This window comes from Brienomyrus brachyistius, chromosome 8, assembly GCF_023856365.1.
Source record: "Brienomyrus brachyistius isolate T26 chromosome 8, BBRACH_0.4, whole genome shotgun sequence".
NCBI classification, from domain to species: Eukaryota; Metazoa; Chordata; class Actinopteri; order Osteoglossiformes; family Mormyridae; genus Brienomyrus; species Brienomyrus brachyistius.
Window position 1 is genome coordinate 27,849,878 of NC_064540.1, and position 14,833 is coordinate 27,864,710.

The following is a 14,833-nucleotide window of genomic DNA, read 5'->3' on the forward strand; positions in this document are numbered from 1 at the left end:
AAGGGACGCACGGTCAAATAAAAACTTAGTACCTAATTTCTTATTTCAATCTCCTTAATTAATGAAATACTTCGGACACATGCACATTTTTATTATAACCATTTATTTTACAATAGTAATTCAGATAGGGCACTTTTGTCAGTGTTAACTACATAAGGTTACTCCAGTATGCTTTGACTTCAGACCTGTGCTAGTTAAGGTTCTGTGACCTGTCGCCCATGATACGTTCTTGAGGAGTTCGATCTACACCTGAAGGCTGTAAAAAGCACACACAGATTCCATCTTCAAAGGTAAGCTTTAAAACGCAAGACAACAGCTGTGAGAAACGTTTTTCTAGCAGTCCCGCTAAAAAAGCAGGTGAATTCTCTACACACATGTAACTGGTATACTGTGCTATCTTCGTAGAATTATGCAATTGGTAATGTGAAAGATTTAATCTAATGAAATTCCTGAGCAGAAACGCAGAATGATTAATACTGCTGGTAGTCTGTCGAAAAACTTTAAATGTGTAAAAGGCATATGCAGGTTGAGAATCTGTAGGAAGCCGTACCCTTGATATCCTGAATGGGTTGCAGCTGATAGCCAAGGCAGCTCGGAAAACTTTATCTACGTCGATATTTTAACCAAATAGTTGTTCAAGTTTTGTTCAAAACTTTAGTTAATCCAAAATGGTGTGCATTGCCGTAGACTTTGTAAATATGTACAAAAAAGGTACGACTGAATCATTTTTCCGACTTGGAAGCACATGCATAAAACATCAATGACCTAATACTGATAAACTGCTGAATCTGATTTATATACAGTACATTTCTTTAAGGTAGGGTAAAGACCGCCGTCCCCGCACTTACATCAAAGATCAGGTGTCGGATGCTTCCGAACGCCTAATATTCCCGTGTGGGCGGGCCGGGGGCGGTGACAATAAAGGTAAATCTCCGCCTCTGGGCGTATCGAATGCAAATAAGGACATTGCATCCACCTGCCAGCTCATTTCTCCTGCAGTCAGAATCGCTTTCGTGCGCAGAGCTGTGCAGACCACCCTAAATATCCACATTGCTCCAAAAACCGAGGACTACTAATAAGTCATCCGCTTGAAGGACTTGTCAGCACACCGGATTGTTTTGTCATCTGGCTTTTTAGCGAATGATTAAGCTGTGTTTGCTTATCTAGAAGTAACGAAAACGACCCACTAACGAGTTAGACCAGAAAGACCACGAACTCAGGTGCTTTGCAAGACAAGTACGCGAGCAGTTCAGCTCAGGAATTTTAAAGGATTTACATAAATTGCTGGAAGGAGACCGTAAAGCAGACTTCAGTGGATTCCGCTTGCTGCTTCCTAAATGACTTTTATGACTGGAATCAAAGTTCTCATTGGTGGCCAGTAACAAGCAGGTAAGCACTGGTGATTTAAAGAGACACTAGTGACTGCACAACAGCGTTTTACCCGTAAGCTGCCGGTGCATGGAAACAAACAGTTTGATAACGGAAACCTCCATCTCTGCCTAGTGTGGTACGCATTTAGTTTTGATTGTTATATTGTAATCGTAACTCGTAATGCGATTTAATTAAATATCAGAATTTAATGCATTTTCTAGAAGAGAGGTGTCATGTTTACTACTGTTTTTTTAACGCGTATGCATATCTGTTGCGTTTAACTTTTAATTATAGCCCAAGCTCAAGGCTTTATGACAGCATGGTTTCAGACAATGTCTGTGTGAGGCTGCGCATGTAAAGACTGGGGATCATATTCTGAACGTATGGGCTTCTTGTTCTGTGCGTCATTTAAAATGTTTGTTATACTGCACCATTCTTACTGTGTAAGCTAAATCGAACCAGATTGTTCGTCTTCTAGGTCTTTGAATTCGGTGTACCATTCGGTGCACAAAAAGCCAAACAAAATGTCAAAAGGCTTTAATGTGATAGAAAGTCATTTAAGCCACAAAACTGCTCAGCAAAAATTATGCCTAACCGTTCAGCAAGTTTTACTCAGCCTTCCTGGACCTCTCCAGTTTCTAGTAGATGTTCTGTAATATAATTATAATCAAATCTCAGTGTTAGAAATAATATATTTTTGTTTCATTAAATACCATCTTTTCAATTTTACATGACCAAACTGTTTTACATGGAACTACAAATTATTAAAATATTAGTTTAAAATATGTGTGTCAGCATTTAAGATCTGCTGACAGGGACAGGGGTCAAAGCGCAACTTTAGTGGGTTTCTATGAGAATTTGTCATTGGTCCTTTTCTGTTCTGAAATATTGTGAAGGAGGAAATTTAGTATTTCAAGCTACATATGTTTTAAGCCTTTTCGCCTTGCGTTAGTGTAATGTATTGGAGAAATGTATACAGAAATTAGTGGTTTAAGTGCCCACTTTGGGACGCTATAAAATGGTGCCAGTTGATTTTACGCAGATGAAGGTCCCAGCGAAGGACTTGGATTAAAAACAGTTATTAAAAAGTAGGCGTTAAAGTGATCTTCCGCCCATAACCCATTTACAACGGCAGTTATGATAATGCAGATTTACTAGTTACTATAATTACTCTAAAAAGTCTAGTTTGGAAGGCAGCCAGCAAATGAAGACAAACTCGTTTTTAACTTAGTTTTAAAATATCGAAAATCCTATGTTTATAACGGCAAATATGTTATTTAATCGCAAACTTTGAGAATGCAGATTTCTTCTGTGAAAGTAAAAAACGTTAAAATAGTGTGTTGAAAGACGAACGTAAGATACTAAAAATAATAGAATGATTACTTGAGGAAATGCACTGCATGTAGGATACTTTTTATTTTCTCAAGTCAATAAAAGGACCTTCCTGTAATATAAAATTCCACAATATACAACATTGCGCATTCGTGTTTATTTGAACCGTAGCCTAATTGTTTGGCAAGTTACAATAATCGTAGGTAGTTACTATTCACAGAAGTTATCTAACCAGCCTGAAGTACACTGTAAATATGGGAAGGTGTTGTATGATCTGCATGCATGTCCGTTTATGGGAGAAACACTGATTTGTCTTATAAATGAAAGCGTAAAGACGTCTTGTGTGGCTGTGTGAAGACGATGGAGCTGGAACTTTAAACAAACATCTGCACAATTAACTAATTGTGAACAAGCAAGCCCGGCTTAGGTTTGAACAGCTGGTTTCGTTTGTGGGTCTCCTCGATCTGCCTTAGTTGATGCCACCCAGTGAAGCGTACTGGTGCCCACCTTCCCATTGCAGTCTTCTTAAGGATTTTACAGGAAACGGCTGCTTTATTTTTCGTTTGATTTCACTGTTTTGAGATGGAGCTGAGGGCGCAGCGATGCGGGTCCCACTCCTGAATGGGTGGGAGGGAGAAAGTAACCGGAGGCGACAGCGAGGGTCCTGCGGCGGAGTTCAGCAGTCCTACCCTGGCTGTCGCGGGCCGAGGCTGATATCTCGGGAATCGCTTTTTCATTCTTAAACGGAGAATGCTCTGCGTGAACACGGTTAAGCCTATTTCTCGTTGGTCTTTATCTCCAAATTACCCTGTCAAATTTCACTGAAGTAGAATGACTGTACTGTGAACACGAATTTATCGAAATTCACGGACTGTTATGCTTAGACGGTGCTCTCGAGTGAGTACGATACGGAGTGAAACAGTTAATGTCATTGACAATTAATAGAGTTGTTTTGGTAGAAAACGCTGGCTGCTTTTTTTCTGAGTTTAAGTCACTGAAAATTTCCATGAGCAATTCCCTAAGCTTTAGTAGCTTTCACATTACCAATTGCATTTCCATAAGCTTCCCAATAAGACAAAAAAATAAGTGTGGGAGAATCCAGTTTGGCGAACGGTCTTAGTAACTTTTTGTTTTAGTTAGTCTTATGAAATTAGCAAAGCTATTCCACCATCACGCAGTTAATTTACTATACTATAATTTACTACTATATTGCGGATTTACATTCAGGCAGACATGAAATTGTTGGTCTTCCCCTTCATGAAAAAGTGGCAATGAAGGTAATGAACGAAGTGAAGAACTGCAGAACCTCACAGTGGGAGGTGTGAGGTGTTCATATTACATGGAGAGCATATTGAACCGAGTGCTTTCTCTCTTATGTGGTTGTTTATAACACGAGCCGTGGAGTTTCATGCCTTTACAGGAGCCTGTGTGTCACTGTCCCATTCCTCAAAGCTCACAGCGCTGTGTCTCGGTGTGTTTGAACTGGAATGACTGGAATTTAGGTATTGGTTGTGATGTGCAGGCTTTGAGCTTTGAGGTCTCAAGGCGGGCATGATGGTTTTGCACACAGGCGAGCAGTGCGACTCTTTGCTGTCTTCATTCTCTCCCTTGCAAACACTGTTCCATATGGCAGGTGACAGTCATAATGTGACCGTTTTGTGCACAAAATGCTGCCTTTTTATTTTTAATACTCGACTTGCATCAGATGGTTATGAACAGAAACCACTGGAAAATAATCCCCTTCATTCTGCGAATGGTTCATTCGCCGTATGTGTAGGAGAAAATAGGGAAATGGAATAATCAATGTAGCTGGAATTGCTATATTTAGTTATTGACATGCACACAGATATTGGACATTGCATTTTCTTCTACAGCACACTTTCTGTCACTTGTAGACCACGCTGTCCATCTCTAGGATACTGGAATATATTAACTCTATAGGGTACTCTATTAATCTCTGTTGATCTAGAGCTATTTAGCCATCTGTTGTGGAACATGTTGCCATCAGATGTATGGCGCTATCAGTCTCTACTAGAGTATCTGTCCTGTAGAACTTGTCCATCTCCAGTTACAGTGTTACAGTGAAGGTGGTCAGCTCTATGTTTCTTGCACATTATTTGCTGCACGTATAAGTATGTACTACCTTGTTAGTTTAATTTAAGTAAATGGTGAATGTGCACATTTGGTTCACAGATGGTTGTAGATGGCGTTACATGTACATATATCTGCTGTCATCAGTGTTGTGGCAAGAATGTTGCCTACCCCCTCCCTGCTCCAGTCACTGAGTCCCCTTGTCTCCTTGCAGACATCGTTTCAGTGGCAGGAAGCAGATGACCATGCTGGTTGACAGTCTACAGTCTTTTTGGGCCGTTCTGCCTCTCCTGGCTGTCTTGGTCATGAGTTCGCAAAGCGATCCTGTCTCCGCCCCTCGGGTTTTCCTGTCCTTCAAAGGTAAGCGATGTCTGAACCTCTTGCTTTTTAATGCTGTTGTAGATGTGTCTGTGTTGTGTGGGTGTGTTCCTGAAATTGGGCTCCGGAGGGAATCCGTCTGGCTATCTTCTGACTTTTTAAATCTGGCTCCTTTCCATCTCCCCTGCCTCACTGTGGCTGCTTATCACCAAAGTGATTTCTTTATGATGATGGTTTTCTGCATTTCGGAAAAGTGTTTCTACTTAATGGACAGGAAGTTAAGAGGGGAGATGAAGACGACTCATATTTCATTACAATCTTTTCAGAGTTTGTTTCTCCATAAACATACTGGCAGGGAGATTTTCAGCAGCTGTTTTCACTCCAGAATAAAGTGTGCATTGTACTCAATAGGCTGGACAATAGGTTTACTGCTCAAGAGACTCAGTGCAATTTTGAAGTATTGTAGTCTGTACAGGAGAGAGGTCTACATCATTGCTTTCTATTCAGAATCATTATCTGTATGGGGAGTAATCCTCACATAAGCCCTGTGGGTTCTTCCACACCCCAGTGGCTATGGGGATGGTGGGGAGTGAACCTTTGGCTTGGCCATAAATTGAAATCATTTTGCTTGTGAGTGCTTGACCTCATACTTTAGAAGGACGGCATCAAGTGCCTCCCCCTGTCCAAACTTTACCGGCTGTGTGTCGCTGGGGCTGACAGTACCGAAAACGCAGGGATTAAAGAGAGCAAATTGCCTGGATCGGCAGAGCGGAGCAACGTATCCCAGGCCCGTCCCACCCTGGGATCAAACCTGTGATTAGCTGCCCAGGGAAGGGCCTTGAAGCTTCTGTTTGCTCTGCCCGCCATTCCCAGGAGCCGAAGCTGCCTTAATTAAGCGGACTGCTGCGGTCCAGCCTTATGAGCTTTCCTGCATTTTTCTGGTTAATCAACTTGGATTTAACACTTCGCTGGGCGTGGAGCCAGACCTTGGCATTTCTTTCATACTTTTCTCCATTATTGTTTCAGGAACTCGCCTGGCTTCTTCCTTGTTTTATCTATAGTGTTCTCTGAAAGTCTAACCTGCAAGAATCTGCGATTCCTGCTGGACCAAGCCTTTAGGCTCTTCCTACGTTTTTTTGCTGGACTGTCAGAATCTCAGTAGCTTTTCATAATAAATGTCAGTCCTCACATATTTTCGTGCAGCAAACTCAGTGCACATTTCCACACTGAACTGTGACACCTGCTGTAGCTTTTCTAGTTACCCTGTTTTTCTGCATGTTTAATTTGCAAAAGGACTGGAATCGTCTGTGACAGGACTAATTTGGGCATCTTTTGAAGGCTGTTCTCATTTTGGGTGGTTTACAGCAGATTTTAGTGGCGCTGGCTCCCCTACACCACACACACATTTATATTTGATTCAGTTTTAATTCTTTTTTTGACTTGTTTTCTGTAGAGATCTTCAAGCTAGCCTAACCCTGGCTTTGGGGGTAATTTGTCCAATATTAAGCACCATACTGGAAATCAATTTTCAGTACCATCCTTATTAAACATATGAGAGATGTTAGGGCATTAAACATATTTATCCAGTTTAGCACTTATAGCTTGAGCGGTGCCTATTTATGTCTCTGACACAGCAGATATCAACGATGAGCATGGAATGAACCTGGAACGTGAAGACTGGCCTACTAAGCTAAGCCAGGCACATGCATGTGGTCGTACGAATGGGCAAAACTGTCCCTTTGGTTCAATCTGTCAGCTAAGCAGCCGAATGATTAAAATAATGAAGGCCGTGGTGATTTGAGAATCCATGCACTAATGGAAGCATTGCTCATAAACACTAATGAGAAACAGGATGGTAATAACCCATAAAACGGCGGGTGACTGAGTTCAGCCATGTTGCCTAGTCAGCGTGTGCTGCTGCTCTATACTGAGGTCAGACCCTGACCCCTGAAACCAGGAGCTGCTGTTAACAGTTACACAGACATATCCCCTGTAATGGACCTTCCTGTGGCCCTTGTGTAGTAGCTTCCTGTCTTTGGCAAAGCGCATTAAACTAAGTAAATTGCCAGACCCATGGTCTCTATAAACGTGCATGGTGTAATGCTGTTGAAAGAGCCCTTCAGAGCTAATATAAAAAAGATCTACCTTTTTTTGAAATATTTCCATCACAGTGGGAATCTCTCTCAAGTTCCTTGGTTAAAGTTTAAGTGTCTGGTTATATGGGTTACAATGCCATCATTTTGCAGTATTTTAAATATAAAACCTACTAAATGGTTCCTTGGTATTTTTTCAAACGACAGTTACTTTTTCAGACCAGACCACTGATTTCAGAACCTGGCACCATTTAAGTGCAATATCATAACGAAAACATGATTCACGCGGTTATGTGTGAAAACAATCAGGGATTGCTATATCGCCTGACATTTTTATTGGTCTGTTATAGCACACATGGTTAAATTTGACTGAAACCTGAGCAAGCTTTATTTCCATTGCTTCTAAATGACTTTGGAGACGAGACATTTCTCTCTTATTTAATTTGGCACATACTTTTTTTCCCTTTTCACGGAACCTTTGTGCATTTAACTCATAAGAGGTAAGACTGAGTAATTAAATCATGCTTATCTCACCTCTTCTGTTATCCGCCTCAACTGGGCAAAGAAGAAGAAGACTAGGACTTTGACAGGAACACCCGGAAGCGATTCCAGAGCCTGGGCCAGCACTTTCACTAGACGTTCCTGGGATTCGTATTTTTAACCATTTAAGTTTGTGCCAGGGAAGAACCCCTGGTGATGAAGAGAGACAGGACTGATCATAATCAGAAGTCCGAGACAAAAAGGTCGGAGGTCAACAGTCAAAGGGTCCCCCTTGGCTGAGCAGAGGCAGGCTGGCGGCTGTTTGAACTTCCTGGACGGATGTTGCGATGATGAAAGAAAACTGTACAGCTCAGTCTCTCATTATTGTTGTGCTTGTGATCTTTTAGAGATTTTGCTCTAAGAGAATGGTTGAGTGAATAAATTTGCCCACTTGCTCCCTTCATTTATGTTTAGAGAAAAAATACTTTTTTTGGTAGCGTCTGGCAAAAGGGATGTCGTAAAAAAAAGTGAGCAGGAATAGACTCGTCCTGGAAGGGTGTCCATGCAGAGTTGGGCACATTGGGCAGGAATGCTGCTGGTCTGCGTTTTCAGAGGGAAATGGCCCAAGGTGTGGGTGCGGTGTGAGGCAGAGAGGATCACACTGATTTCCTTCTCAAGTTTCTAGCCTTCACAGTTATACAGCCCAAGCACCTGCTATCTTGCATACAAATCTCTTACACGGCATATACTTAAATTCTAGTGTGTGTGTGTGTGTGTGTGTGTGTGTGTGTGGTACCAGTCAAAAGTTTGGACATGCCAAGCTGCTTACAAAGGAAGGTGATGACCTGCCCACCTGACCTAAATGTAGCAGAGATGGTGAGGAGTTTGACCAGAGAGTGAAGTACTCAGCATACATGTGGAACCTCTTCCGGGCTGGATGGGAAAGCATTCCAGGAGGCCGCCTTATGAAACTGGCATAGAGGAGAAAGTAAGGTCAGTCAGTCCCTGGAGAAATTGGGGTTGAGGGCCTTGCTCAAGGGCCCGATGGTGGGATCACTCTGCTGACCACGGAATTTGAACCAGCAACCTTCTGACTCCTAACCCACCAAGCTGCCCCCCCCCCAACAAATAATTTTTAAAAAATACTTCTTTGGTCAGTGCATAATTCCATATATGTTAGTTATTTTGTGATTATATTTGTGGCTGTGAGCAAGATCCCGAGTTCCTATATGCACATGCCAGCTTCTGTGTGTCCCAGTTTACATGAGTCCTGCACTGCCAGGAGGTCTATGTGAAATGCCTCTTAGCCTGGAATGTCATCAGCTCAGATAAGCAGCCCGGTCAACCTTTGTTAGGGAGCAAACGGCCGCCGCTGTGGCGGCTTGTAGCCTGTTGTGTTTGAATAACATGCCACAGTGGGAAGTCTGTCTAGGATTTCTGACCAGGCTGCATGACTTGGTATCGTCAAGAGAACATCTGATATACCTGAACATCATCAATAGAACATCTCAGATGTAACTCAACATTTTCAAGATACACGGTATACACAATACAGTATGTCCAAAGCAACATACAAGTGAAGCTTTCAGAGCCAGGCATGGGATTTGAACCAACAATCTTCTGATCGCAAGCTTAACTCGAAGAGCCACACATTCAGCTTTGTGACTCCGCAGTGCAATATCACCATTTAACCTGTCTGTTCAGGTGTCAGTGCCTGGTATTTAACCCTGTCCCATCCTTAATGGTGTTCAAGTGCAGCCAAGAGATCCCATATATATCTACATGATTGAGCTCCCTTTCCCTAACCTCTATTCGTCTATCTACGAATTGTTTCTCATGGTGTGAGTCCCATTCTTACTTTCCCAGTGTTTGTTTTCCCTGTCATGGAGACATTATGGAAAACAACAGCTATCACACCGCATTTAAGCAGCACTTACAGCTATGGATATCAAAAGAACCTCCTCTTCTATCATCCTGAGTCTTTGGCGTCAGTTAGTGATAGTGCTGAATCCAAGGAGGAAATATGGCACATGAATGATTTCTGATAACTGTCTTCTGTACAGTGTGTTGTGTAATTAATGGACCCATGGATTTTTTTTTTTTTAATAGAGGAGCCAGACTGGATTTATGGTGCCACAAAGGGTCCCAAACTTTTGAGCACGGTTCATCTTATAGATTGACGTACATAAACTCATGTGTGTTTGTGCGTATGTATTATTGTGGAGACCAAATGTCTCTACAATGTAATAAAATTCTGACTTTTTTACCTTGAGCGAACTGGGAAATGGTTTAAGGGTGTCATTGTTGGGATTAGGGTTTTGCCCATAGAAATGAATGGAGAGTCCCCACAAAGATAAGAATGACAACCTGTGTGTGTGTGTGTGTGTGTTGTAGTATATATAAATAATCCTGTCAGGAATGTTTCCCTGTTTAGTTACATTTTAAATAATGTCACATTTGGAGAAAAAAATGAAAAGAATGTGACCGAAGCCCTTTAAAGGGCCATGATCACAGGGATTAACTCACCTTTGGGCTAATTGCTGGCGGAGGCTGCATTCACAGGCAGAACGTGGGTCAGTCTGCCACAGGGCAGGATGTTTCCTGCTATGCCACAACCTCACATCCTCATTTGGGCCTCACAGGACTGTGCAGTTGTCCTCTCAGGGCCAAAAATCACCTACTTCTACCCAATTAAGGTCTATTTAAAGTGTGTGAGGCACGACCCCCACGTGTTTAACTGCCCTGATGGGGAAACACGACCGCTGTATTCCTCGTAAGATTTTTAAGAGAAGTGATGATGTAAATTTAGCACTTTGTCCCAAGATTGAGCAACTGCCTTAAGTTTTAAACCATGACAGGAAATTGATTCAAAATGTACTGTAATTATTGCACCAAAGGGGTAGTGTAGCTGTTTGGCTAGCTCAGCGCGTTGCACACAGCAGGCCTTAAAATGGAACCATATCCTCCTGATCACTGACCAGTGGATCCCCTGGATGATCCACCTGCTTCCCTGGATCGCCCAGTAAACCAGCAGCTGTGCAGCCCCGTCCAGTAAATAAGCCCCCTCCCCTTGTGGCAGTCGTCCCTCACTTACCTGTGGTAATAAAAATCACATTAGCCTAGTTACCCACAGGTTTACTAGGGTAACTGTATTTACCAGATTATGGCTAAAAGCACACCTTGACTGCACTTGAAAATAACTTAAACTTTTTGATCATTATATATCCTTTTTCTAGCAAAGTTGTCTAATTTTTTCTCTGTCTGGAATAAGAGAGGGAGTTAATATTAAGTTTCAGGCTAGAGAAAGGAGCCATTTAAATTTTTATTTATTTATTTTTATTTTTATTTTATTTTTTGTGTGTGGCAGTGAATGACGTTATATCCGAGCCGGGCACAGCCACACTGGGCCCCCTGCAAGCTACTTTCCCAGCCACCCAGAAGGCTTCAGACACACTTGGTTGTGACACACTGGCAGCAGCTCAGTGCCTCCGCATGATGGCCACGGCACTGAGATACCCTGCGGTCCTTGGGTGACTGCGATGTTTCACATAGAACTCCAAAGAGGAATTGCGAGAGAGAATAACTTGCTAGAGAGGATTTAGCTTAATTCGCACAGATTGTTTAGTGAACTAGTTTAGAAAGGTTTATGGGCTCAGAAATGCAAAAAAAAAAGCAAAGAGACTGTCTACCGGGTAACATCTTCATAAAGTCATGTGGAGAGAAATTATGCAGGTATATTAATGTCTGGAAAAGTAGTGCAAGCAAAGCGTTTCTTAGCAAAGGCCTGTGATCAGGGCCTCTTGGTTTCATAACCTCGTCCTGAGACATGGAACATTCCAGTCAGCCTCTGTACCTAGCTGGGTTGGCCAAACCAACTCACATGGCGTGTTATGGAATTTTAACTCTTGTATCCATTGCTCTCCTGTGGGGGAACATATAGTATTGTAGGGTGTGGTGATAAGATTTTTTTTTTATTTGCATATAAAATCCAAGAAATATGTCATGCTTTATCATTGAAATGGATCATTTCAAGTCCAAACACTATTTGATGCTGGTGCCTAATTTTTCAGTCCATATACAAATCATGCCAGGACGCGTAATGTGGTTAAAAGAAAAAACGATAAATGATGAGGATTACACAAACTATGGCTCGCAACTAATCCCTAGACCTCAGATTTTTCCCGCTATAAAACAAATCACCTCCCATGCACCAATAATCAAACCGCCTTTTGGTATTGCTGTAATGAGGTGGTTAACCACAGAAATTGAATGTCTATTTTGCTGTGGCTGGTGTGGACTGGGCAGCCCGCCTTGTCATCGCCCCTGAGGATAGAAACAAATGAGCCTGCTTCACAGTGGGCCCAAAGCTAGCTTCAGGTTTCCCTTTATGCAGCTGCATCCTGAAGCTGGATTTCGTCCTGTCCTAGGAGCCACGTCCCAGGGCATGTCGGCGCCTTCTCTCGTCAGCGCAACGAACCCACTGTTCCCAGGTGTTTGCTCCCTGCTGTGTGGCTTTTCTGTAGTTGTAGGAGGTACAAAGTTAAAATGAAGGGAGGGTAATTATAGGCCTTGGGGATTTTTACGCCCCTGAGTCACTGGCCTGAGAGCACATTGTCCGTTTTTCCGTGTTTCTGCCCTCTTATCTCCTTTCTGCTCCAGCTGGTCACAGCTTCGTTGGACACAACTTGCATCTTCCCAGTGGGAATTATTAAACAAGTAATTAAAGGTGCAGAATCCTAAATATAGCGCCACATGATTTGGTCATATTGACTCTCCAGGAGGTGGAATTGGTTTCTTTAAATTTTTCCTCAGCTGCACCACCCTGTGCTAGCATGTATGAGATGTGGATACAAACCTGCAGCTCTGTTAAATCCTAATCTAGAGGAACTTATGGAGAACTGCAGGGTTTAAGATGGTGTTTAGAAGGAGAAGATCTTTACAGTCGTAACACTGGACCTGTGGTTCCACTTGGCAGGTCCACCATGGACGTAGGCAAGTTCTCCTTTAGCGGCCTGATGGTAAAACCAAGGAAACAGGTCTTGGTTTATTTATGATTTTTTCACTCAATTTATACAGCGGAGGTTTAAAAATGAATAGCAGACTTATGGTTGTTCTATTAAAGTTTGTGAGATAGATTAGCATTTAATCACATAATACTGTCTTTCATTGAAGAGTTATAGAGAAGTAGGACCAGTATCTGGTCCATATAAATGCAGTGGTGGCTTTGATTGAACCTGGTACATGCATCAGGCCGTTTGCCCACCGCTGAGGTGAAGCCCAGTCAGATCAGCTAACAGATCAGCTGGATCTGGTGTGACATGGGGCACACAGGGATTTGGATTGTATCCGTGGGATCTCTGAGGCTTGGGGTACCAAGAGTTGGGAATAACCTCAGATTGGTTAAGGTATTTTCATTAATTTGTTTAATTTGTATTCTTTTGTTACATTCTGCCTTTCCTCTCATTCGATATTCCTCATCTTTTGGCTCCTTCAGTCTGGTGTTATGTGGGCTGTTTCTGGTATTACACTCACTGGAGACTTTACTGTGTTACAATGGACTACATTTAGCTGCTCATGAACATCCAAAATTCCTTTTCATCTAACAAAGCTCCAGTTTGTGTGTGAATGTTTATGGATATTTGTGTATATGAATATAGTTGTCTAACTTGGTGCAACCTGTTCAGTGCCGTATGATGCACCATACGTGATCTAAAGACGTATCGAGGGACCTTAGGAAACACGTCTGGAAAGGTTTTGTCGATTGCCCTTGTCAGATATTGAAGATAGGAGGTCAAGGATTTTATGAGGTTTTACACTCTGTTTAATACTGTCATTCTATAGTATGTGTGCTTTCTGACATCATTTCAAAGAAGGAATAAGACGTTCTGAACTATGGATTTGGGGTGATATTTTTTTTAAAAAACCATTGTTCCCAGTTTCTGTTTTAAAGCCCTGGGCTGATTAAGTTTGGGCATCACCGATTAGCTAGGTGGCTCAAGCTGTTAACACACTGCCAGCTGTTCCTCTGGGAAGAAATACTTACTTGACCATTGTTTCTATTTTAGCATCCAGGCCACCCCAACTCTAAATTGGGGAAAAAAGGGGTCTTGTTTGATTAAACACAACTTCCTACAATTACTCTGTGTAGTCACTGGTGGAGTGGCACAGTCGAAGATGCGTTGTTGCTTTTTGATGTCTGAATGAGGGCATAACTGTGGATTGAGTATTGGGGGTGGGGGGTTGAGGACTCCACCCATTTAAGGAGGTCCATGGGGTAGTATTGCCTGCTTTAATTTACGTCCGTGCCTGTGCGCCATGCCCTGTCATATATCCCTGCGGGACAAATCCAAGGTCAGGTAGCCTTGGAGACTGATGGCGGGGGGTGAGACCACCCAACCCCAGCGCTTTGGGGGCTGCTGTTAGATGTCATCTCAGTATTCGATTGGATAGGTAGGATAATGGGCACTAAGGATGAATGATACGATAAATGACACTTTTTCACAGGAAATTGCCAACTGTACCTCTGACAGACGGGTAAAGTAAGTCAGTTTGGGACCCGTGAGGTGGATGGCAGGGGTGTTTTAGGGCCAGCTGACCACGGGCGATCCTTCAGTGGTTGGAAGATTAAGCTCTCAGTGAAGGAATGATTGATTAGGGTTAATGACTGTGACAAGGTTGTTTTTTTCTAAGGAACTCATGGTGAGTTGTTTGTACTTCATGTATGTCATAGGTGGTATGTGATCTACAGTGTAGGTAAACACAGGGCAGTGGTTCTGTATCTTTATAAAAGCACATGCTTCCAGATGCACTAGACAGTGTTACTACTTCTGGAAGTTCTTTGCCTGGATTTTGTGGTGTAACCCCAGGATGAGGCTCAGAGGGCTGAACGCTAGGGAGCTTTTGCTCATTCACCCGTTTACCTGTGTTTTTCAAGACTAAATAATCAATGGGCCACAGCTTAAAACTGAAGACAACTGGGCAGGTTACATAAAAAAAAAAAAAAAAAACATCGACAGACTATTTAGTGAATCCACTGAGCTTCTGAAACCTAAGATCTGGTAGCTTTGGGCTATTTGGGCCGAGAGTTAGAAGGTCAAGAATTGTATAAGTGATTGATTGATTGGCTTTCTGCTGTCGTCCTGAGATAA

General features: G+C 42.4%; 1 protein-coding gene across 1 annotated transcript in view; it reads left to right on the forward strand.

Annotated features, from left to right (window-relative positions):
• Positions 1 to 990: 990 nt before the first annotated feature.
• sema3fb (sema domain, immunoglobulin domain (Ig), short basic domain, secreted, (semaphorin) 3Fb) overlaps positions 991 to 14,833 on the forward strand; it is a 67,205-nt gene continuing 53,362 nt past the window's right edge. The window contains exons 1-2 of the mRNA XM_049022528.1: positions 991 to 1,389; positions 5,009 to 5,154. Coding sequence (XP_048878485.1) covers positions 5,034 to 5,154 — 121 coding nt within the window. The 5' untranslated portion in view covers positions 991 to 1,389; positions 5,009 to 5,033. The remainder of the gene's footprint in view (positions 1,390 to 5,008; positions 5,155 to 14,833) is intronic.